The 26,946-nt window shown below is 33.3% G+C and overlaps 1 protein-coding gene across 1 annotated transcript in view; it reads right to left on the bottom strand.

Moving 5' to 3' along the window:
• Nucleotides 1-26,946, bottom strand: part of CDH7 (cadherin 7) — a 108,462-nt gene that overhangs the window by 14,069 nt on the left and 67,447 nt on the right. The window contains exons 6-10 of the mRNA XM_063076837.1: nt 21,232-21,485; nt 5,969-6,105; nt 4,919-5,040; nt 4,148-4,265; nt 932-1,183 (exon numbers count right to left, since the gene is read on the bottom strand). Coding sequence (XP_062932907.1) covers nt 932-1,183; nt 4,148-4,265; nt 4,919-5,040; nt 5,969-6,105; nt 21,232-21,485 — 883 coding nt within the window. The remainder of the gene's footprint in view (nt 1-931; nt 1,184-4,147; nt 4,266-4,918; nt 5,041-5,968; nt 6,106-21,231; nt 21,486-26,946) is intronic.

Here is a 26,946-nt window from a genome sequence, read left to right as displayed (position 1 = left end):
GCTAGTTCTATTACTTTCTCCTTTTAGAGTAAGAAGCCATCTATAGAGAAATTAACATTCCCCTTGTGAATAACTAGTGTGTGTTGGAGCAAAAATGAAAGCTGGGTTTACCTAACTCCACAAATCTAGTTTTTAAACATTATACAATGCTGACTGCCATTGTAAATGCTGCTTTTATAAAAATATGTCATAAATTGTTTTACTAGTTCTATTAAATCCCAAGAAAACACGTAGCACAGTCTCAGGTACAATATTAAGTTCTTGTTGTCCTTGTTACAGGAAGGTACACGGTGAAGGAAAATGTTGCTTTGGAATAAACCCATTACCCAATGGCCACGTTGGATGTCTCTCAATTTTTAAAAAAATACTGCAGAATCTCTTACGAAACTGTAATTCTAATTTGAGCTACAAATCTAATTTAACCAAATAATAATGTAATCATGGAAAAGTACAATTAAATATTTTAATACTTCTTTGGAGATTACAATGTTTGCATTGTTGAATTATAATCTTTTAAAATTTGCAAATAATTTAAGAGAGCTACCTTAAACATTTTCTGGAAAAAGGTAGGATACAAAGACATAGTTTTTAAAATAAACATATTATCAAAGCAATATAGAAAACTTTCTCTCTAGTTTAGCATATCTCCTCTGGGGAGTATTCTAAACAAAAAGCTAGAATAAGGTAAATTTTTAAAAAATCTCAATCTTAAGTATAAGCCATTTATCGTTACTGATGGTTTGCAAATAAAATTGATGTTTTGTTTTGTTTTGTTACACTTTAAATACACCACTGGAATGTGAGCCCAATGATAACAGTGTTACTCAGTCAGCAAAACACATTCAGTAGAATATTTGCAGATGTTCTCCAAAAGATAAATGGTTATTGTTACGACTGCTCTTATAGAGCAAGCACTAGAAACAGTACCTACCTAGCAATGTCAAGACACAGGCAAGTATTGCTATCAGGGCTCCTGTACTGAGGCCAGCAGGTAAGACGTAGGCCTCTGCGTTGCAGGTCTGGGCTATGCCATCTGCATCACAGTCACAGACTCGGATGGTGAGGGTATTGGTGCTGCTAAGTGAAGGAGACCCGCTGTCCACAATGAAAATAGGCAGATAGTAAACAGATTGCTCCTGTCTCCGGAAGCCATTTCTCCTGGTTAGTATTGAGGCTGTGTTGTCTAGGATAAAGAAAGCAGATGTGTAACACAAGATTTCTGATGGAATCAGTCTTTCCAAACTTTAAGTCACTCTGTTTTTTCTATTTCTTAATGAGGGAAAGTTCTGGAGTCACAGACCTTTCTTATTCAACAATTCTCTTTAAGTTCCTTTCAATAGAGGTACATTTTAAGATATTTACGTTATTCTATTCAGTTATAGCCAAAGAAATAGTTAAAAAGTAAAACTGAATATGAAAATGTTTATGAATCACTTGATACATTAAGTGTAACATTGTGAAAACTACATGTAGTATACACTTTTGCTTACTTTAAATTTCAAGCCACATCCGTATAGAGAGGATGGTAAAAATAAATAGGTTAAATATTTTTGCAGCATCATCAAACAGCACAGATGAAATTTCCAGTCCAGTCTTTCTTTGACAAGTTCCAAGGTCAATATAGAAAAACATAAAAAAACTACTCCGGCTTTATTTAAACCAAGCATGTATAGATATTCAGAAGAAAAGTTATTGCATAGTTTTTATATAGTCTATATTGGTATTTATAGTTACCAAAACCAAGTGTATATAAACATTTCGTCAGTGATAAAATAGGTCATTTGTGTTTAATTTATATTCAATATTCTATTTTATCTAAACAATTAAAGTAATTATAGAAAATTTTAGTGATAAATAAGTCTATATAACATAACCGTGATCTGCGATTTCTGTATCAGGAATAGATTTTATCTATTCTGAATTTTTCCAGATAACTTGCCTTTATTAACTGATTTGAGAACTTATGGAATTCTTAAAATCTATAGCAATTAATATTGCTGCAATTAAAGCAAATATAATTTTTTAAAAATATAAAGAAAAATAAGGAATATCAGAACCATAGTATTAGCCAGAGTGCTTCTATATGTATCTCCCTTACAAATTGTCTAAAGATATTTAACCAATGTTAGCATGAAAGAATTAACAATACCCTAATGAAAGAACACTTGAAATCTGTCCTGTCTCAATCAGCACAAAAGAGCAATCTCACATTAGACTGCAGAAGACGTATTACCTGCAATTATAGAGGAGATAGGAATAAAACTGTTTGATTTTCAGATTCCATCTGGTAAGACTTTATGTACACAAATCTTTTATGTTAAAATGTATGAATTTGAGAAGGTTCTCACTGAAAAACTAAGCACAGAGTTGTTTAAGGATATTATCTTGAGTGTGTTCCTGTATGCTTGAACAGTAACACACAGGTCAATGCCTTTGCCCCCAACCAACTCAGATGTTGTATGCATTTATGATTTGATACAAAAGTCTCATAAAGTTGTTGACTTGTAATCTAACATGACTGACATCAAAATCACACACACACACACACACACACACACTCTCTCTCTCTCTCTCTCTCTCTCTCTCTCTCTCTGAATTGTGGAGCACAAACCAAAGTGCCAAGCATGTGAGAAGGACCCCTATGTTTAGGAAAGAAATAACAAAATTCATAATGTTCTTTATTTGCTCCCTAATGCAGAAGACAACATAAGAATTGAATTTCTCCCTATTGGTATGTTTTCCTATAAAGTACAGGCTAGGAATCTATGGGCTTAATGCAGTTTGGAAATTTTTACTTGTGTGGGAGCATGGATGAGCTGTAAATCCAAACATTTTAGTTCATGTGCTGTATAGCAATCATGGTGGCATTGGATGATGACACTCTGGCAATATGTATTCACATTTTTCTTGTGAAGGTCACAAACTCCCCTGTCTGCATTATTGGATCAATCTAAGTGGTAAGAATTATCCTTTCCAACTATGATTAAGTCAGAGAGTTTGGGATGACCCACATAGAGGACGCTCTTTCCTTCATATTACTAAAGAGACAAGACAGTATTCTCATTAAGCGGAAAATGGGATCGGGAAAAATATTATTTTCAGATTGAATTTTTAAGACCAAAGTTGGATTTTCTGCATTAAAAAAGGTAATAGCCTCAGGCAAAAGTCCTCATAATATTCATCTTCTGAAAGGAAGACTTCGTTGATAAGCCAGTATTTGACTAGCTTTTTTTTTTCTTTTTCTTTTCCTTTTTTTCTTTTTCTGAAACTCAGTGCACACAATCAACCTAAATGAAAGAAAGAATTACATTTTCATATTGTTCGGGAATATTATTCTTCCTTTATGTCAGTTTCAAATTCTCTCCTTCTGCTAAAATAAGTATCTTGGATAAAAACCTGTTCAAATATATAAATTCAAAACTAGATAATAGAAAGTTCTAATGTTTTCTTTAAAAGTGTTTATAATTATCAATACATATTACTAAGCCAAACCAGAATTTATATGTAGGTATTTTTAAAAATGTTTCTATAATGACACTTATGAAACTGCTAAGAGTGTTTCCCTTTGAATAGAGAAATGCAATTTGGTGTGAGAGGGAGATTTTTTGTTCTTTTCTACTTTACATTTTAAATTTTATATTAATAATATGTTATAATTTGCATGAAATAATTTATTTTTATGTAAAAATAAATGAATAACATGTCATTATTGAAAATATTAAATCAAAGTTGATTTAAGTTGAAATGTACAAAGTTCAATTATTTTCCTTATGTCTCGAGTTGTATCTCTGTAGCATAGTCCTTATTAAGGCATTTAACTGGCCCTCAAAATACTAGGTCATTTAAATAAGGAACTTTGTATACAAATAAAGAAGCAAGTGTCTAGGAGAAGAGAAACAAGAGTAAGAGGGAGACAGATCTAACTTTTCCTACTATTTGGCTTTAGGCCTGAAATGATTTAAATAGCAGCTTCTCTTTCATGACAGCAAATCCATAGTTAAAAATTACTTGAGGGGCCCATTGCCTTTTAATTAATGTCCTTGCTGTTACAAACTAAATCCATAATCAGCATTCCTGAGGGAGAAAGAATACCTGCTTAGAGAGTCCGTACCTCCTGCCTCCACCAGTTACAATAACAATACCTTACCTTTATTGTCTTTCAATGAAAAGTTGTGGTTATTTGTTGCATCGGTTGTTAAGCTGAAGTAAAACTGGTGTCCATTGGATGGCTCATCTTTATCAATAGCACTGATTTTCTGGATAACCTAGAAATAGAGAATGTAAAACATGAAAGCATATGGGTGTGCTCTGCCATTTTCTGAGGCAGGACAGAGCAATTTTACACCTTATAATAAATACTATCTTTCTAAATCAACAGGGGGAAAGGATCAGATGTTAATATGAACCCAATCTAAAAAAGTGCTCTGAAAAACAAATCATGTTTTCAAAGATTATGTTTGAATTTACCTTTGTGAACCTCAGAAATAAGCTGTGCCAATTGATTAGACATTCTAGTAAACATCACAAGACAGTGAACAATATAAATGAACAAACCAAACTCAGATTGAGCTGAACTGAACTCTTAGAACTTCAAGGTGCTTAAACTCTGCTGTGCAATGTTGGAAACAGCTCAATCAAGCTTAATATGCTGTATTTCTCTTTAAAGGAGACTGAGCCCTTAACCATTTAACAGGGCTTTTACAATGTTTACCTTTTCTTCCTGAGGAATTTTTATCACCCCAATTAAACCAGAATTTGAAGGTTTCTTTAATATTAGTTTATGCTACACATCAAAGTGTTGGTTTTGCTGAGACAAGCAAATTACATTTTATCTTAAAGCTAGAAAAATTTCAAAGGCAAATGCTGCTGCATATTTTCAAAGAAATTACTAGGACCAAGGTGTTGTGAAGACCCTTACCTGCCCTGGCTGGGAATTTTCACAGACGGTGGTCTCATATTCCATGGCAAACTCAGGGGCGTTGTCATTAATGTCAAGAATAGTGATGGCCACATAACCTCTTCCTACTTGAGATGGATTCTCTAACAAATAAGAAAATGTCTTATTTATTCCAATAGCAAAGTTATTCTGCTGCCATTTTACTCAGGAAACTCATATTCAAAACAGAATCAACCAAAAATGTTTGCCTTTCTAAAGCACAATTCTAATAATAAAATGACCAAGCCTTGAATGAAATCTAGAATCATAACACTATATCCTTTAAATAGAGCTACAGATAATCTGATCCAAACATATATATGTATATATGCATGCATTTATTTATGTATTTGTGTATGCAGTATGTACATATATGTCGTATATATGTATGTGCATATGTGGTGTGTGTGCATATACGTACATGTGGTATACACATGTGTGTACCTTCTTTAGTCCTTCAGAAGAAAGTTGCTGAAAGAATGAATACTAAACCATGCATTTCAATGTTCTTTGACGCTAGAGCCCATATTTATATGAATATGCTTTGATATTATAAACACATGTATTATACATACATATATATTATACAATATATAATATGCATGAATGAATATAATTATACATTTTTTCAATGGTTTTCTTATGAGGGACTAAAATTATATCCATATCAGAATATTCAAATCTGGGTGTCTTGGTTAGAGATCAATTTACTAATTATTGTAAGCTATTTCACCAACTCCCTATCAGCATAAATGCAATAAATGAATTGTGATCAGAAAACAAGAAGACCTCTGAAAGTAATTCTGACCCATTATTTTATAGTCCTTTCTTTTCATTAACTTTGTAAATATTAACAAATAAAGCTAGCGAACGTAAATATATTTTACAGCTTGAAAAATCAGGATTTTCAAGTTTTTGTTCAGTTCAAATAAGCAACTATTATAGATCAGGTTGAAATTACAACCTCATGACAACCTGTTCTCTATCCTCACCATCCTCCACCCTAATTTAATTTTAAACGTTACAACTTACGACTCTCCATTGCAAGGACTGTGATATTATGAACAGCATTTGTCTCTCGATCCAAAGATTTGGCAGTTGTAATAACTCCACTGTTGGCATCAATATTGAAGTATCTCTCCAAGTCTGTGTTTCTGTCAATTGAATACCTAATTAAACATTAAAAAGAAAACTTCAACATTTATGTTCTATTATAATTTGCTAAAAATATTTCCCATTAATTTTGTAGCCAATCACCAAATCCTGCTGTCTCCATAATCTGTCATGTTAGTCCTATAAATATATCCCGTGTTTAAAACTTTGCCCAAATAGTTGATTCATGTCCTGCATGTCAGTAATCTCTTTGCTTTTCTGTTAGGCAGTACAAAATGAACATTGTAGTACAGTTATCTCCACAGTGGCTTTGAATATGTTATTATAATTTCAAATTCATCATTACCATTATTATCATTATTATATTTTGGCTCGTGAAAACCATTTACAATAAATTTGGTAGCTCTGGTTATGGTAATCGGATCCTCTAAAATGAAATGTGTGTAACGTCTTGCCCATTCACATATACTTATTAAGATCTGATGGAGTTTGGATGTGTTGTCTTCCCAGAACTCATGTGGAAATCTGATCCCTAATGTGGCAGTGTTGGGAGCTGTATGAGTCAGGGAGGCGGATCCCTCATGAACAGATTAATGCTTGCCCTGGGAGATGGGTAGTTAGTGAGTTCTCCCTCTATTAGTTCCCACGAAAGCTGGCTGCTTAAGAAGACCCTGGCACCTCCCCTTTGTCTCTCGTGCTTTCTCTCTCTATGTGAGCTGCTTGTACCCTCCAGCTGCCTGCAATTTTCCACCGTGGATAGAAACAGCCTGAGGCCCACACCAGATGCAGCTGTCCCAAAATCATAAGCCAAATAAATCTCTGCTCTTTATAAATTATCCAGTCTCAGGTATTTTGTTACAGCAACACAAAACGGACTAATGCAACATCTTTTGTTTCAATAACACCAACCTATTACCCACCCCCATTTTTTTGTATCTCTCATTTAGGAGTCTTGACCAGGGTTCTGAAGATGTGTTTTGAAGTAGAACCCCTGAAATTGTATGTCTATTTTGGCATATAAAAGCCTTTCTCAAAACAGCTGCAATCCAGACATTAGTGAAAAATTACTGCTCCACTTGTATTTTCATTCCATGTTCTTATTTGCTTCATATGCAAATTCACCTTCTTCTTATTAATGACCATCTTCAATTCCTCTCAGTCTTTTTAATTAGGTAAGAATAAGACTGTCATTTAAAAACAAATAATTACACAAACAAAAGAACAAACCAAAAACAAACACACACCCACTTTAGGTATAATGATTCGTGATTGGTTGAACTACATCCATGAACCATCCTCTCACTTTCTTGGTCTCCCTGACTCCAGTGAGCTGTTTCTCTGCCCCAAGTTAGTCATAGATTCTTATGAACATACCGTTGGCTTGTCAGCTCTCATTTATGCACTACTGTTGAAAACTCCACTTCAGGAGTCTTACTCTCTGTCCACCACCTCCCACTTCATCAATTCTTCATCCTGACAAAGACCTACAATCTATTGATGCAATCAACATTTTCTCAATATTAATTCCCCTTCCTTTATTTCCTCTCTTCTTTCTTACCAATTTATGTACCATGAACCTCATTATTATGTCTTGTGTATATATCTATTGTATTGTAGTGCCTCAAACTTAATGGTTTAAAACAATAATAATCATTTAATATATTTCATGTTTATGTGAGTCAGGAATTTGGGAGTGTATTGTTAGGGCAGATCTAGCTCCTGATCTCTCAGGAGGTTGCAGTCAACTTGTTGGCTCAGGCTACAGTCATTTGATGATTTGACTGGGGTTGGTGAATCCAATTCCTAAGTGTCTTGTTCACATGGGTGACATGTGAATGGTATAGATGACAAGCTGGTGCTGGCAAATTGGCTCCTCTCCATGACACCACCTGAGTGTACTCATGGCAGGTAATCTGCCTTCCCCCAGAGCAAGTGATCCAAAAATCAGAAGTGGCGGGGAAGCTGCAACATCTATATGACCTAGTCGTTTAAGTAATACACCACTGCTTCTATCATATTCTATTGGCCACATAGGCCACTGGGAGCCAAACTGAAAGCAGGATAGCACAAAACTAGTAGGCCTTAAAAAAAAAATTGCATTGCACAGAGAGATGATATTGTGGACAGTAACTTCAAAATATCAACAAAGAAAAATTGATGAGTGCAACCTCGTTAATGAGTTTCATAAAGCTGTACATTGTAGCATTTCTAAAGCTAGGGTCTAAACATAACAAGAATGCCTGCAAAAGACTCTTTCCCTGTTCATTACTGATTCAGAGTTTAAAGCTAGGATATCTAGAGTAATGGATTCATACATTTCTGCAAGTGATTATCAAAAGAAAGAACTCAATTTTTAAATTTCATTTTATTGTTAATTTTAAAGTAATGAGAGAGTTGATTTGGGGTGTACAATTCTATTGAAATCTAACGAATCCCAAGAATTTTAACGTGCGGATCCTGCAATCAGTACTGAAATAAGGATGCAGAACTGGTCCATCACCACAAAACTCCTTTGTGCTTTTAGTAGTTGCAACCTTCCCCACTGATCTGTTTTCCATCATTGTAATTTAATCTTTTTGAGAATGTCATCTAAAAGGAATCATGTAGAAGGCAGCCTTTTGAGACTGACTTCAGTTACTCAGTGTAATGATTGTGATTCATCCAACTTTTGTGCCCTCTCCTATTTAATGCTGAACAGTATTCCAACAAATGGATATATAATAGCATGTTTACCTATTTATCTATTGAAAGATATTTGGGTCGGTTCCAGTATTCACAGACAGAGCTACTATAAGCATTCATGTGCAAGCTTTGTTTCAATATGTTTTCTTTTCTGCAGGCTGTGAGATCACTGGGTCACACGATACATGTATGTTTATATGAAAGGACCAAGCTTTTTTTCCAGCATGGCTGTCCCATTCTGTACTCTCACCAAACATTTGATAGTTCCAGTTATTCCAAAATCTCCCCAGATTGTGCTTTTAATTTGCATTTTCCTTATAGTAAATTATGTTAACTGTATTTTCATGTGATTATCTGCGACATTCATATCCTCTTTGGTGAAACATCTATTCAAATAGGTTGGCCATTTTTTAATTGGGTGGTTTGCCTCCATCATGTGAAGTTTTGAGAGCTCTTTATACATATTTAATATAAGACCTGTATTGGATATGTAATTGAAATATTTTCCCTAATATGTAGCTTATCTTTTCATTTTCTTAAGAGTACCTTTCAAATAACACATTTTTAAATCTTGATGAAGTCCAATATATTATTTGTTTTCCTTTAAGGATTGTCCTATTGGTGTCATGTTTAAGAAAGAGTATAAGAAATCCTAACTGTATGCTTCTAAACATTTTTAGGGACCACAATTCTGAGCTGAGATGCTGGCATTTGAAGATATTTATTATAGTGCAGATTTATCCTAGGAATGGAAGCAACAAGCAAAAGTCCCTGGTTGCAAGCTCTATTTTAGTACACTAAGGCTCTGTTTTAACTTACAGTTTTGTAACTTTGAGAAACTTTTAAAAAAATGAATAAAATATAGGGCATAAACATTCTGATCCTTAGGAGTAGAAGAAGCATTCCTAATTTGGTGTCTACTTAAATAATATCTTCTAATTTAACAGCAAGAGCAGTCATACTTATCTGAATTTTGACAAAAATCTCTCAAACCTTTATGTACACACACACACACACACACACACACACACACTCTCATGTGATTATCTGCCATGCTCATAGCCTTTTTGATGAAATATCTGTCCTATTGATATTATGTTTAAGAATATTATGCCTAATCCAACATGATAAAACTTTTCTACTATGTTATTTTCTAAAATGTTTATAGTTTCGCTTTTCATATTTATGTAAATGATACATTTTGAGTTAAGTTTTGTATAAAATGCAAGGTTGAATCAGGATTTTTTTTACATGCTTGCCAAACTGTTATACTTCTTGTTAGAAAGCTCGTCCTTTTCCATTAAATTGTCTTTGTAATTTTGTCAAAAATCAATTGGCCATATGTGAAGCTATTTCTAGTGTATCTATTCCATTCCATTGATTTATGTATGTCTTAATTGCTGTAGCTATATGAGGGTAGTATTTCAAAAAGTTCCTTGAAAGATTTGTATTATCTTTCAGTTCTATTTTTCCATGAACTTTTTGGAGTTACCTGCATAAAATAAATCTTGAAATCTGGTAGACCGATTTCTCCAACATTATGTTTCTTTATCTGAATTGTTTGGCTCTTCTAGATTCTTTGCATTTCCATATAAATGTTAGCATCAGCTTGACTATATCTATAAAAATAACTGCAGGATTTTGGGTTAGAATTTAGTTAATTCTATAGATGAATTTGGGAAAAATTGATAATTATATTACCATATTGAATCTTCCAAACCATAAACACAGTATGTCTCTCTGCTAGGCATTCCTTGATTTCTTTCTTTAGTGTTCTATAGTTTTCATTATACAGGTCCTGTACAGGCTTAGTTAGATTTATACCAACGTATTTGGTTTTCAAGTTATTGTAAACTGTTATTTATTTATACAGTTGGTTTATAATTGTTCCATGGTAACATATTAAAATACAGTTGACTTTTGTGTATTGACTTTGTATCCTGCTACCCTGGTAAATCACTTACTGTTCTAGGAGATTTTTCAAAAAATTTTCTTGGGAATATCTACATAGTTGACAATTATGACTTATGTAAATAAGAACAGTTTTACTTCTTCCTTTCTAGTCTGTTTGGCTTTTATTTCTTTTTCTTGTCTTACTGCACTGGCAACGACTTCCCATACAATGATGAATATAAGTGATGAAGTGGACATCCATTTTTTGTTTTTGAATTTGGGATGAGGGGAATTGAGTCTTTTGTCATTGATTATAGCATTGCCCGTATTTTTTTTAGATATCCTTTATCAGGATGAAGAGATTCCATCCTATTCCTAGTTTCCTAGGAGTTTTCTTTAAATCAGAAATGAATGTTAAATTTAGACAAACATTTTTCTGCATCGATTGATTATGTGGTTTTTCTCCTTTGGTCTCAATATGGTAAATTACATCGACTAATTATTGAATACTGAACCAAACTTATGCTCCTGAGATAAACCCTCTTTATCCTGGTAAATTATTGTTTTCTATTTGTATGATTGAATTTTCTAACATTTCATTGAAAATATTTGCATGAGGACTATTGATCTGAGGTTTTTTTTTTGTTTTTTTTTTTTTTTAGTGTACCATGTTTGCCTGGTTTTGCTAGTGAAGATAAATGTTGAACTCATAATAATGTTGTAATATATTCACTTTTCTTATTTTTTCTGGAAAACATTGTGAAAAGTTGATATTATTTATTCTTTAAATGTTTGGTAGAATTTGCCAATAATAACATCTGGGCTTGGATATTTATTCTTCAGAAATTTTTTAACCATAAGTGTAATTTATTTAATAGCTATAGGACTATAAAAGTTATCTATTTCATGTTAGGTGAGTTTTGAAAGTTTACACTTTTTTAAGAATAGGTCCATTTTATCTAAGTTGCCAAATTTCACCTAAATTATAAAATTTATTTAGGTAGAGTTGTTTATAGTATTCTCTTATCCTCCGTTTTATGTTTGTAGGGTCTGCAGTGATATCTCCTCTTTTGTTCCTAATATTTGTAATTTGTTTCTTTTCCTTTTTTCCTGTCATTGTTGATACAGGTTTATCAATGTTTGTGATTTACTCAAAAACCAAGCTTTTGATTCATTAATTTCTGTATTATTATTATTTAATTATTTAAAAATGCATTTATTTCTGCTCTTATCTTTATTACTTTATTCATTTAGTTTAATTTAGATAACTTTTGCTAATATTTTTCTGGTTTCTACTCCAGGTAAGGGGATGTTGGAGGGAAGATAATAGTAAATTCATCACATGTTTGGAGATACATTTCATAGTGGTCTTCTTCTCCAAACTGCTTGTTAATATTCACTTTTCAAAGTCTCGAATAGCTCCATTTTATGTAGGTTTTATAGCTGCATTCAGTGTGAGGATCAGGGTGGAATGTGCTTATGTAGAACAGTATTATTTGTGTGTATGAGTATATATATACACATAGATGTACATATATACTGCATATGTATGCATACACATATATGTATCCAATCCATATACATATATAGATATATATATTTATGTATACTTATCCGATGGTAAGAGAACAATTGATGATGTTTGATAAGAGGATTATAACTTAATATCCATTCTCTCATGCATCAACTGAGCCAATACTAAAACCCTGACTTTTTAATTTTGTCATATAATCACTAAGATAATGTTTGCATATTCATGAAAAAATAGGCTTTTATATTCTTAAAAGCAAAAAGGCCTTGAACCTGACATACATGTGTCTAAATGAGTTTACGCAATTCCCTGCAGTGCTAAAGTCAATGACTAAAACACTTGCCTCTATTATAAATAGTCTCAAAGGTTCCAGCGTTAGAATAAAAGATGTTAAAGTTGAGAATTTGTTTCATATGTTAAATGTCTCCAATCACTATTCACCTCAAAGAAAAATGACTAATCATTTAGGAATCTAGTTATAACCTAGGCCTCTATATGTTTTGATGATGCATGAGCAACCGAAGTTTCTATCATTCAAATATTTATCATTCCTAAGTTATAACCTCTGCAGCTTCCACTTATAAATTGTGTGCATTTCTTAATAGCTGTAATCCCCACTTAGACTTCACTAAATAGCACAGCTTCATATATACAGTAATTTGTGACTTCTTATAATTTTCTTATATCTTCCTTTTATTCATTCATATATTCAGCAATTATTTTTGAGAACCTGCAAGTGACAGTCTATTTCATGAAATACATTATATCAACGAATATTTTTTAAAAAACATAAATACAATTTTTTTTTAAAAAAACATAAATACAAAAACACAAAACAAATATTTTTTTAAAAAACATAAATAATAAATATTTAGGAGGAAACCAACAAGTTGCTCTGGTACAGTATAATGCAGGAAGTTGGACAGGTGTGGAGATAGAATGAGGTATTGGCTTGAGAAGAGATGGGAGACTTTGACAAGGCCAAGATGTAGACAAATCATCCAGAAGGGTCCTGGTGGTTATTCCGTTTCTTAATGACATGGACTTGGGAAGCAGAAAAAGTAGAGTTGATGCACGAAGCACTAGCTAATGTATAAAGTTGCCTGAGATAAACAATTCTTTAGACAAGAGAAATGAAGAATTTATGGGTACTTTTTAGAATTCAAGTGTAAAATATCTCTGCCTTTGAATCTGGGAGGGCTGACTGAGCTGCAAGAGAAGAAAGGCCTTTAAAAAGTTTGGAGAAGCACAGTATTTGCAGTTTGGGATCAGCTGGCTGGGCGCTGCAGTTGCCTGAGTTAATTGGAGGCTGAACTGCAAGTGGCCATTTCTTAATCATGAACCAAATTAACTTCAGTGCAACTTCTGACACCATTAGTGGTGTGTGGACTCACAATGACCTTTCTAGCTTCTGCAAGTTATATCCTAAATTCTTGGGCTTACTTTAGTGTATGTCGGAGTGACCAATTAGAGAGATCACTTCCATATTTTTGCAGCAACATCAGTTAAGCTTCTGCCCTATGTGCTTATTATATAGATAGCTCTATATGTCAATATCCAGCCTCAAACCTGTTCTCGAGGTTTTGTAAACTTCTCTAGATGCATCATCTTCAGTTCAAAAGCAGTATATCCAAAAGCAAATTGATCAACCTTTTTCCAGAACTAAACTACCTTGTGAACTTTCCCATTTTTAAGATGTGTTGATTAGTTAAAACATAGTTTACCTTTTTTCCCTAATTCTCAGACAAATATTTAAGGCCACGTGTGGCAGAGACTTCTATTTGTGTGCTTATATCCACTCCCCCTTAATTCTTACTAACAGAATACTGCTTTTGTTAGAGGCAGCCATATGTCCAGCTGAAAACTACATTTGTTGGCCTCCTTATAGATGTGATGTCTCCGTTTTAGAAAATGAGATGCAAAGGAAAGTTATTGGGTAGAGCCTCATTGAAAAACTCCTTAAAAAATGAAAGACAGTTGCTAATTCACCTGGTATTTGACTTTTACCCCTTCTCCTTTGATCTCACCTGGAACATGAACACAATGGAAAGAGATCCATAAGGAAACTGTAAATATGAGGTAATAAGTGCTTCATAAAAGAAGCCAAGGCCTTGATGGCATTAAACTGCCAAATTATCAGTCCTTGAGAGCATAGTTCCAGACTTCTCATTAGTAAGTCATTAGTGTTAAGCTTTGTTGCTACTAGCCAAGCACAATTTCTAACTAATGCAAGCAGGTATTGTTATTACAGTATTTCAGTACTGGACACTAAAGCCTCACAGTTGGTAAGATTCGGAAGCCAAGTAAGTTGGTAAGATTCCTGGTGAGCCAAGATTCAGAACCATGTCTGTCTGAGCGTCTTTCCAGTGTACTACATTGCCTATAAATGAGCTTTGAGTCTCTACCACCAACACTTTGGGATTCAGCTTCTTTTCGTTTTTTCCCTCTGCTCTCCTCCTTCAACTCCTAACCAAACTGCTGTATTAACTGCTGAATGAAAACATTTTGCATATCCTGATTTTGGTGTCATTCCTCATGTTGACCATCCTGTACTCCCTTTTTTCCTCCTTTCCAATTATGTTAGTCCTACTATTCCTTGAAGACAAACCACTAGCATTAAAGCAGCAAGCCTTTCCAATTACATCAGAAGTGGTGCCTTTTTCAGAAATCCTGCAGTATGTGTGATCCATGGACTTTATCAAACACTCCCTGTGCTATACCACCAGGAACCACAGACTGAGAGTTAAAGGATAATTTTTCTAGCCATGACCCTGCCTCTAACCTCCTGTGCTAATTGGGGCTTTTAATTCACCATTTGTACTCTACTTTTTCTTCATCTGCAAAATGAGAAAGTTTTACAAGATGATTTCTCATTTCCAGATTTAACACTAGATTTTTTAAAAATGAATTTTTACGTAAGATCTCTTCTATAGTTAGATAACAAAAGACATGGGACCGTATCTTATACATCTTGTATCTTCAGTGTTCTGCACATATGTTAAAAAACGAATTCCCTTATAAATACCTGTTACTATCACTGCTGCTCTTTGATAAGCTATGGAGATCAATTGAAATGCAGGTAGCATTCTAATTAGCAGCTATCAATTTGCATGTCAGCGCTTGCTCTAAATAGAATGTGCAGGTGAGTGAGCTAGATTAACAGAAATATATGATCAGTACTCCAAAAATGGCAAAAGGTAATGTGATAAATGAGCATGGACAAATATGAGCAATAGACATAGCTGAATTATTTGAAGTCTTATCTATTATAAAGTTTGTATGCATGTGTTTGTGTGTATGTGTGTATGTGTGCTTGTGTGTATTGCTATTAAGTATCGTAGAGGTTTACTGTAGACCTGACTAAAATCCTGAAACCACATTTGCTAACTGTGTGACTAAGTGTATGTTTGCTCTTAACATAGGAATAATAATGCTGACCTAATAGGGATTTAATGAGAAGCAAATTACTTCAAAATAAACTATTGAGTTTTGTACTTAATGAGAGCAAATACCTTGATTTCAATCTCACTCCCTCTTCTGATAATGGCGAATCAATATTCGTTTGGGGATTTAAACATTTCCCATCTCATACAATCTTGATGCTACTCATATTGATGATTCCCAAAACATTGTGTGTAAGACATGGGCACGTATATCAAGATAGGCCAAAAACTCTTCAAGAAATGGAAATTTTAAATGGGGGCCACAAGAAAGAGAAGGGTTGAAGCTGATTCATCCCAGTTGCCACATCCTGACGAGATTGTTCATTCTTCCTACTCAAATCTATAGAGGAATCTTACTGCTCTTTTTTTCTGAACTAGCCATTCAATTTTTCTTTTGATTTTGTGAGCTATGCCAAATTATTTCAATAAATTCCTATTTTTTTCAATTAACTGTGGCCAATTTCTGTTGATTGCTATTAAAGCATTCCAGTAGGACAGTACAACATAAATAAGGATTAGCTCCCTAATCTTTCAACCTCATGTATAATTTCCTATGATTTACACCAAAAAGATTGTGGATTTTTGTATTCCTTTACTAATCTGACTTTCTACTAAATATTTTAGTTGTGGAAAATACTGTGAGGAACAAATCAGGGAGAATGTATTTTTAATAAATTCATTTTACCTGGAGTCTTCCAAAAAATTTAACTTGGAAGTTTTGCGCTGAGAGCAAAGTTCTAATTCTAGAATGATATAATAAAAGATAGAAAAATTGGCTGAAATAAATTAGGCAATTCCTACTTAGTTTTTGAAAATTATCTCTGAATAGTAAATACACTAGTCTACCAAAAACACATTTTATGTTTTTACCATATCTGAACATATATTTTTTTTTCATTTTCAGTGATATTTATGTTAAAATGAGCAGAATTTTGAATTAAAGTACAGCTCATGTTATCCTCATGGAGATTTCTGCTACCTTTTAAATTAACTAGTTTATTGCTAACCTTATTTTTCTGTACATTACTGGCTTGCTAAGTTTCCTATGAAAATCAAGAATTCACAAATAATTTAGAATAATATGTACAAATATATGCATGCATACAGTCTGCTTAAAAAATACACAGTGAATTATTCAGACACCCCAATTGGGTCTATACTAGTCACACTATGTAATGTAATTGCTGATATTATGTTACCACGTTTCATCTGAGGACTTTCAATACTAAGAAAATACCAAAAGAGCCTACAGGTAAATACTATCCAAGTGTCTTTGAAAATACATGTAAATGTATTTCTATATTTGAATTGTTAGAAATGCTGAAAATGATGGCTATTCCTTTTTATTCACCTGTTTTTATATTTGATCTTATTTGCAATAATATCGTGTTTCAATTCATTGGCTATTTTTAGCATAGGGACCTTGGGCTTGCTGTGCTGCCAACAGAAATACATTTGCTGATTTCATAATTTCGTACCAGACTTTTAGGATATAACTAAATAAAACATAAACATATTTTGCATGTTTTATTGGCTTGTCCAAAGCCTGCCGTCCCTCAAATCCCTCCTTATGCTATCAAATGAAGTCTCGTGTCCAGTGAACTTGGAATGATTATTTATCTCACAATTTTCCATGTTACAGGACTAGCATTTTTTTTCCTCATATTTTTTAACTTTTATGGGGTCTCATTACTTCATCCAGATTACAAATTCCTTGAGGTCAGAGGAAATGTTTTATTCATCTTTGTTTTCTTTTCAGCATTTCCCTCAGTGTCTTGCACAAAATAGCTTCTTAATTAATGCATGTCGAGTCATTGATCAGTCTGCCAATGCTGACGTGAGAAATGAGTCCAGAATCCTCTAGACTCCAGGCTGCTCCTACATTTTTTACCATCTTGGATAAGAAACGAGTTAAGTCAAGTTTCTACCATTCAGAATGGTGATCAGAAACAGCAGACCACAATCTGTCTTTCCAAGTTCAATAGATAAAGCTTGATATTTAGTATTTAGGGCCAAAACTTATATAAAATTGTAGACAACTACTAAAAAAAAAAAAAAAAAAAAGCCAGAAACATGTGTGCCCTTAATTACTCACTGTTGCTTTAAAAAAATCTCTCTCTCTCTCTCTCTCTCTCTCTCTCTCTCTCTCTCTCTCCTGTCTAAGTAATCTCAAGTATTACCCCATTTTTACATGCTATTGCAATTTTAGTTTCTACATGGGAAAAGAGCAAAGCAAAGTATAAATGAAATGTTGGTCTCAGTAAGCTATCTGGATGCTGGGCAAACTATATAAAGATGTAACATTTGACAATGGTGTTTTGTTCTGGCTAATAACTGGGTTCCAGGTTCATTTCATCTTTCCAACTGTGACTACTATACTTGTAAACAGTCAAAATGGTAAGGTTCCATTGGCGGGTGTAGGTGCTCCAGTCTTCTTTTAAGGAAAGGGCCAATGCATAGGGAAGAGTTATGCATACCATTTGAGTGGTGCTTTAGTAGAGTAGGTAAAACATTTTTAAAAGTGCTGTGCAAGGCAGGGGTCATGTAGGAAGAGATATAAAAATCAATTCATCTCCCTCTAACTCAATTTTGCCTTGTTGGAGGCAAGTAAATACATTTCTTTCTAGAATTCTAATCTCTTGCCCCATATATCAGTAAATATTTCAAATATAAATGACACATGCTATATTTCAGTATTTTACTACAAAGGATGTCAATAAACTCAAAACTAATTATGCAATTGCTCACACTGTTTTACAAATCAGATACTATTGGCCTAATTTTAAACAATTACAATGAAACAAATACTGCTTTTTCAAAGAACTACAATATTTCTAAAGGTGTAGAAACACAAAGCTCAAAATTGTTAAAACTCTTGACGTTCCATCCCAATCTATAGTTTCACTTTTTCTAGTACCTCAGAAGACAGTGCTATTTACCCACCCATTTACTGGTATATGGTGAAGGAGGATTTACATTTTGATAATTACTTGAGTGCCCAATGCAAGCACATGTACTTATTCATCAAAAAACCATGTAATATTTTCTATATATTGAAATATATGTGAGTATAAAACAGTCTTCAATATAGATTGCCGATAAGGTTGCTTATGCAATATGTCTCCTTTCACTGACTATATTGCCCTTGAAATAAAAATGGCATGAAAACACAATCTATAATAATAGCAATGTATAAGGATAACACATACTAATATTTAAGTCATGAGTCATAGTTTAAAAGCATAATAAGTTCCCCATTCCTATTTAATTGTTGGAAAAACTTGGGAGTTATTTTTTCTTTTTGATGGCTTATATAGGAACTTAGGAGGTTAAGTGACATCCCTTAGGCCACTCAACGCATAGCAGTTCTGGAGAATCAGTCTTCCAGAGGATGCACAAAGTAAACATATAATCACCAAACTATAAAATAAGGAGATTGGCCTCTTAAAGGATATCATAAATGGTGAGAGAAGAGAAATATATGACAGACAATCCAGAAAAAGTAAATATAATCAATGAACGATTGTGCTGATCTTATGTAAATAGTGTAAAATAAATTTTTCAAGTATAGAAATATTAAACATAAGTTAATAAATTTTACAAAAGCTAAAACAAATTTCACACATACAAAATAATATTTTAATTTCCTTGGGACAAAGTGTATCTCTCTATCTGTGAGATAGTGATGTTAAGTAGTATTAAGATGAATTTTCAGGTCACCTTTATTACTTTGAAGAAAATGAAAATGAGGTAAAAATATGCTGCTGACCGCTATTCTCTCACTGACAAAGGCCATGGAGATCCTGACCTCCATCAACAGAGTTAGCATTTGGTCCTTTCTATCTCCGTGCTTTACAGAAGAGATACAAAGATCAATTCATCTCTCTCTAACTCAAGTCTCTATCTACTTGGGACTACTCTTTCCCCATCCACAAATATAATACTACTGTTACTTTTCTTCAAACAAAATATTACACAAAAATAAAATATTTTCTCAGAAAGACTTCAACAGGATGGCACACACAGCAGTGGGTAAAGGAAAAATAAGAAACGAGATAAAAATATCAATGTAATCAATCAAACTTTTCTTAAATCTCTTCATGAATTTTAGCATTAAATTATGATTAGCCTGTTTATGTCTTTCTCTATATTCCCGGCTTCATGGAAGCATGCCTCTCTTTCTCCCCACTAAATTAAATGATTTAAGCAGAAGTCAAACCCTCCCAAGTAGCTACTCTTTGCCTACAATTGTGCTGTGGTTGATGGTTAATGAGGGCAGGAGACTTAGGTGGTTCAGCAAGAGATGGAATGTTTAACAAAACCCAAATTCAAGTTTGCCAAAGTCAATATGACTCGTGAGTGGGGCTGACCTTAAGACAGGGAGCATTTTGAAAAATGAAGGCCAGGATATTACAGGGAAGAAGGGAAGTCTTACTGCATCTTGTACATTTGTGATTCAGATATTCTAGTGCACAGAAGATTGTACTCTTAGAAATGGTTTATTATTGCCACATTAAAAATAGTATAGCCATCCATGAATCCTGAATTTGTTGTATAAGTAGGGAAAAAAATGAGTTCTGACTTCAATTTTTAAATAACTTTAATTCTATGCCAATTCTTTGCTAAGTTCTAATGTTAGGGAAAATAAAAAGGAAAGGAGAACACTAACTATACATATAAATTATTGTATTAAAATGAGTTTAAGACATTACATATCATATTGTAAAAATGTATATAGATTTATAAAATATTATATGTAATAATTAAAGTATATATAATATTACTATAGAAAGAAAAGTGATTATGAGCTTTTCATATGAGCTTTTTTTAACCAAGAATCATTGTCTAAGTTATAGATACTGTCATGATACTTTGTAATCAATGTCCTGACTTAGCTCAAAAGTTAGGTCAAAAGCATTCACCATGTCAAATATCATTTAAATCTAAAAGTCTGAGGTTCGTTAATAAGCTGAACATATCTGAATATAAAACAACCATTGATTTTTTTTTACCTTATCGACTTTGTAATCAAAATCAAACTTTCACATTGAAAATTTAAGTATCTTACAAACCCAAATTAGTATGTACTACAATGCCCATTTTCTTTCAAGTATATCCTATTCATAAAATTCACTCAAAAAGATAAGGATAATTTATAACGTGCATGCATGTGTGTGTGCACACACTCAAACACATGCATACAAATAAGCCACTGTGAAAAATGATTTGTTTAAAAATGAGTCCATAATTTAAATTGCTAATGCAAGTATTTTCCTGACATATGAACTTAACCTACAACTAAGATATGCATCACTTTATTTTTCATCATAGTTTGCTTTGAAAGAAGTTCAGGATAATTGGCTGAACAGAAACATCAGCTATGGCTTGTGGATAACAATGGACGCCTAAAAATATTGCTACGTAATGATGGCCTTAAATAATCAGGTGATGTTTTTGGATAAGTAAAATATTGTGTTGTCCTGATTCTGTTTTACTTCTGCTCCTATGGCTCAATACATATATAAAACGGGTTTCATTTGCTGTGAACAAAAAGCATCACAATGTAGGAACACAAGTTGTCAATTAAAGGCATATTGGTACAAAATTGTAGAAAAAGAAAGACGAGCTTTTACCTTACAGGGCTATTGGAAGAATCTGGATCATGGGCCACTACAGTGCCAATGATATTCCCTACTTGGGTAGCTTCTGACACCTCCATGGGGTACAAGGGTGAAGAAAACACAGGAGGCTCATCCACGTCTTCCACAATTATCTTCACGGTCGTCGTGTCACTGAATGGCCCCAAACTTAGAAAGCGAGGGTCGGCATCTTTGTTTGCAGCTTCTATCCTTAGCGTGTAACTTGTTTTGGCTTCAAAATCCAGTTCCTATAAAGAAAGTTATTAGGAAAATTAAATTACCAATTAAATAGTCAGCAAAGCAGAGCCTTTTCATTTATGAATGTCAATAGCATAGAAAGGACTCTGCCATGAAAATGTACCATAAGCATTCAAAAATAATAAATAATAATGCCAGTCAGAATCCTTGCTCCTTGTTTGGCTTATAAACAGTGGTAAGTGCTTTTGAGTTACTTAATTCACTCTGCTGCCATACATTGCATGGACAGATGCAGGTCTTTAGAATGTTACTTAAAAGACAGCTAATCAGATATAAAAATCATTTCTAACAGTGACATCAATGTAATATTCCTCAACCATGTCATTTAATCACACTACCCAGGGGTGTACAGTAAAAAGAAAGAAAAATATAACTTTCCATTGAATTCATTATTTAAAAGGTCAAAGATTTAAGGGACAACAAAGAACCCTGAGCTCCCAGATGCTCAAAATGCAGTGGCAGGAGTGACATACTGAGGTTAAGTCTGAAAACACAGCTGATTCTTCTCAGTAAAGCATATCATTTCTGCCTTCAGTATTCCTCCACCAACTTATGCTAACTCTCTCTTTACTTAAATTAGATGATTAAAGGTTATATCTCAGAATCTTTATTCTGTATCTAATTTTCCAAGAGTACTAACATTCTAAGATTTTCCCTAAAAATAGTGACCGAGTGAAACCACATGAGAGCTTTAAAACGCTGTGAAAATAATTACATATTGCACTAGTGAATCACCATCTGTGAAAAAAAGGAACTATGTACACAAGATGTAGAAGTTGCTCATGACAATAACATGCTGCTTTTCTTCAGTGGATACAGAGAGTAATAGTTTTTATGAATTTCAGTCTCAATCTCACCCATAAAAAACTATCCCCAAATATTCTTTACATTTAATGATATAAAACAAAAAGAGTTAAAAATAGTTAAGAAGTTGACGGAAACACTTTCAAATATAACACATATTTATTTAATTGTTGGTATTTAACAAAAAAACGTTAAGAAAAATGAGCTAACATGTAATAGGGAGAACTATAGTCCAAATTCATCTAGAATTTATCCACTATGTATATGGCCATAGGTGAGTATGCATATGTAGGTATGCATACATTACAACTCATCCCATGAAGGATGTGATGTAGATCAGAATTTATTTTAAAAAATGTAGTTATATAAGTATAAGATAAAAAATATATATATACATACTATACTATATATATAATATATATATAGTATAGTATATATAACAGTATTTCAAAAAGTTTGTGTAAAAAAAGAATTAAAAGGGTGATACAAATCTTCCCATGAACTTTTTGATGACCCCTCATATATAGTATATACACTACTTTTTACATAAACCATCATAACACAAAATATACACATTACATATACACATTACATACCTATATATTTTTGTGTGCTTGCACATAAATACAAATATTACATAACGAGATTCCATGGCTCATCTCCAGTTAATACAAGGGTAAAACATATAAATCAATACACAAAATAAGTTTACAATATCTAGATCAGAGAGAACCTATTGAAATGTTTATTTAATATCTGTCTTATTCACCAGTCTCAATAAATTCTTGTTGAATTATAAAGAAAAAAAAAAACCCAAAAAAACTACAACACAAATATCCGAGCCACAGGAACATTAAAATTGAAGTATACCTTTGACCCAGAGAATCCTGATGGCCAAAGTGGGAAATGGGGGAAGATATTGGGGCATTTTTAATGGTAAAGAATGACATAAATAACATCTTATTAACAAGTTTAATGATATTTTTATGAAGTGGATTTTTTGTTTGTTTATTGTCTAAGACTAGGTCTAGCCCAATGGTTCTCAACCGAAGGTGAGAATCAGAACCAACAGGGGAACTTACTAATACTCACCTGGCCCCTTCAGAGAGGATTTTGATTCAGCAGATCCAAGATGAGGCACAAGCATATTTATTTTTAAAAGGTTTATCCAGTAATTTTGATGCAAATCTTCTTTTAAGAAATCTGCCCTAGTCACTAAAATTGTCTTGGGCCTATACATGAAATTCAACATTTAACTTGGGAACTAAGAATAAAGCAAAGCATCCTTATCTACCTAAAAGCAAGTACTGAAAAACCTAAACACACTCATAAACAGTTTGAATAATAACCTTCTCAGTTTGCTCTTATACTTCATATATAAATGAGTAACTATAAGAGAAACCTTATATTCAAATATTAGGTGCCTATATATAATAGAATGTGTTAAAAATTCCTGTTTGCCATCTCCTTTCAGATCAATGCAAAACTACAGCAACCTTTATTCCTTCAGGTTTTCAACATTACCAAAAGGGATAGTACATATTTCTGTATTCAAGTAAAAGTTTGTCTCACTTATGAAAGAATAATTTAAAACTTGCTACAGAAATAAATGCAATTATTTTATAGCACCTTTTTTATTTTTCAAATGTGTCTAAAAGGCAGCAACATGAGCTACAGACATCTGGATGCTACAAAGTCATGAAGAAACACAGTATTATTCATGATGATTGGTTGCCTAAGAGCTATTATGAAAAGAAAGCAATAAAAGAATTCATATGAAAGGCTATGAATCAAGATTACAGACAAAAGGAATTGCTACAAAAAATGATTTTCAGAGCATATCAGAATAAGCCAGAGGTCTAGTTTTCAAAGGAGAGTAGGGTAATGAATAGGATTGTTAAACGAATTGAAGAAAACATTTCTGCAATAGAATTTTAATTTCTGTTTTTCTTTCTCATTATTGATTTCTATATAAGCAATATATTCCCTAACTATTAGATTTAATTATAAGAGGTATAGTTGAAAAAAATTAAAATAACAGTTGAGAAAAGACACTGGAGAAGCAAACGGAAGAAAATAAAAGTAATGTCTAAATATTCTCTTCGATGTTTGAAGCTACATGCAATTGGAGACTACACATATGTGGAAATTTAACTAAAACACTGCTCATGCTATAGACTATAATATCAAGCAATAAGTAGGATTAAGAAGACCTTAAAATAAAATATGACCCACACAGACCCAAACTATTGACGCCATAGAGCCTTTCCAGGACCTCTAGGTGCTGCTTTTTGATCTTTAAGTGACATCTGTATCAGAGACACTGAAAGAGAGAAGCAGCTTGTTTGGTATATTAGTTCCCAAACTATGAAATAGTATTCTTTAAATTTGTTGTCATGAAGAATGATGAAATTTAGGATCAAAAAAAAAAAAATTATAGCTAAGGCAAGGGTCTGAAAACTTTTTCCATACAGGGCCAGACAGGAAATACTAGGCTTTGCAGCCGCATGTTCTCTGCCACATGTAAATGAATGAGTGTGCCTAATGCCAGTAATACTTCATTTATACACCCTGAGATTTAAATTCTGTATAACTTTCACATGTCACAACACATTCTTTCTCTTTCGAATTTTTTTCAACCATTTAAAAATATAAGGCTGGGCATTTGGCTCAGTTGGTCAGAGCATGTTGTTAAAGGTGTTAAAGGTTCAGATCCCTACCAGCCAGAAGCAAACAAAACAAAAGAAAACAAAAACAAAACAAAAAGAGGAAAAATATATATAAAACTATCTTTAGCTCGTGGGCTGGACAAAAACAGGCAGGCAGTTGTTCTGATCTAAGGAGACCAAAATGATAAGCTCATACTTATGACTTTTATGATCAGCATCTATAATATTTTTCCAGACTAAACGCTCATCCCTTTTCTTCCTGCCCCTTTCACTACAATTAAATTAATTATTCACTATAAACAGCACATTTTATTGCTTCCAGCACATGTCATCTGCTGTTCCTTCTTTGTCATATAACTTTGTCTGTCATTCCTCTTATTGAAATCTTTTAGGGACCACCACCTTCATTATGAGTGTTTCCATAATCCCCTTATGTAAGCAATAAAACTTCTTTATATTGAAAGCTAACAATGAACAAGGAATTTTATACATATCTTTAATATGCATTTTTAAAAATGCAAGATAAATATTTGTTTTTGACTAAATAATTGTGTTTTCCCAAAAATTCATATGTTGAAATCCTAATCCCCAAGGAGACAGTATTAGAAGATGAGGCCTTTTGGACATGATCAGATTTTGAGGGTGATGCCCTCATAAATTGAATCAATGCCCTCATAAGTAAGACCCCAGAGAGCTCCCTCACCCCTTCTGCAACATGAAGATAAAGTGAGAAGACAGCCGTCTATGAACCAGGAAGAAGGCCCTCACCACAAACCGAATTTGCCTTGAGTTTGGACTTCCCAGCCTCCAGAGTTGTGAGAAATAAATGCTTGTTGTTTAAACACCCAGTCTGTGGTATTTTTGTTATAGCAGCCTTAACAGAGTGACAGTATTATTAACTGACATAAAAACTAAATAGCAAAGAGCTCCAAAGTACATGTTTAAGGGGCAGAGACGTTATGCGAACTCATGGTCCTGCACATCCCGTTCCCTTTCTGCTCTAAGCAGGCATTCTTCAATCTCTAGGAGCAATCAGTGCCTTATATTGTGTGACATTATCATGACTAGATACTTGCCTACTCACCAAACTGACAGGGTTGTTGTAAGTTATTTATAAATGTACAGAACCTAGAACAGAGACTGACACCGAGTAATCACTGTATAAATATTTGCTGTATTACTATTATGCTGTTATTATTAGTACTGTTATTACCTGCTAGATTGTGAGCAAGTGGAAAGTAGAGACCATGCTTTCTCATCTGTTTCCTCTCTGGCACCTAGGTCTGTGTCTTTGGCAAACTTAGTTTATGATATTTATTATTGAATTTAAAAAAAAATAACTGTAACAAATAGTGCTCAGTAGTTTCCCCTGTTATTTTTAGGTTTTCCACGCTAAAACCTAAGTTAAAATAGAATCTTGAATTCATTTAATAAAATCCTTGCACTGCATTTTTCTTTTGCCACACAGCTTCGCTGCTGGTATACAGCCAGGTATACTTTGGTTAAACTCAACGCCCTCCTTTTAGACCTTTCACCTTTGGCCAGTGCTGTTGTTGATGTTTCAGAAAGTGAACTGAGTTAAATCCTTCTGGAAATTCTCCATTCTGTTCTATCTATAGCATAGTACCATCTGGTCTGGTTAGTGTGTGTGTGTGTGCATGTGCATGTCTATGTATTTAATGTCTTATGACTAATGTTGATTTTGTACAAAAATTCTATGACCGTCTGTCATCTTTAGAAGCATTTCTTCCTCTGGAAATTCCAGCTGTCTTTTAGATCAAAGCATATTCTGTAGCTTTCAATGTCCTCCCTACTTCTTGATCAAATGAATATAAATCTTAATTTTTTTCCTAAGTAAATGAGCTTAAATGAAATTATACCTGTGGAAAAATAACTCTCAATTATGACTTTCCCTTTATGATAATTTTATTCTAAATAAGTATACTATGCAGAACCTTGAAAGTCACCTACCACCTTG

This window comes from Cynocephalus volans, chromosome 13, assembly GCF_027409185.1.
Source record: "Cynocephalus volans isolate mCynVol1 chromosome 13, mCynVol1.pri, whole genome shotgun sequence".
Lineage (NCBI taxonomy): Eukaryota > Metazoa > Chordata > Mammalia > Dermoptera > Cynocephalidae > Cynocephalus > Cynocephalus volans.
Note: the sequence above shows the minus strand (reverse complement) of the source record. Positions and strands in the feature narration are given on the sequence as shown.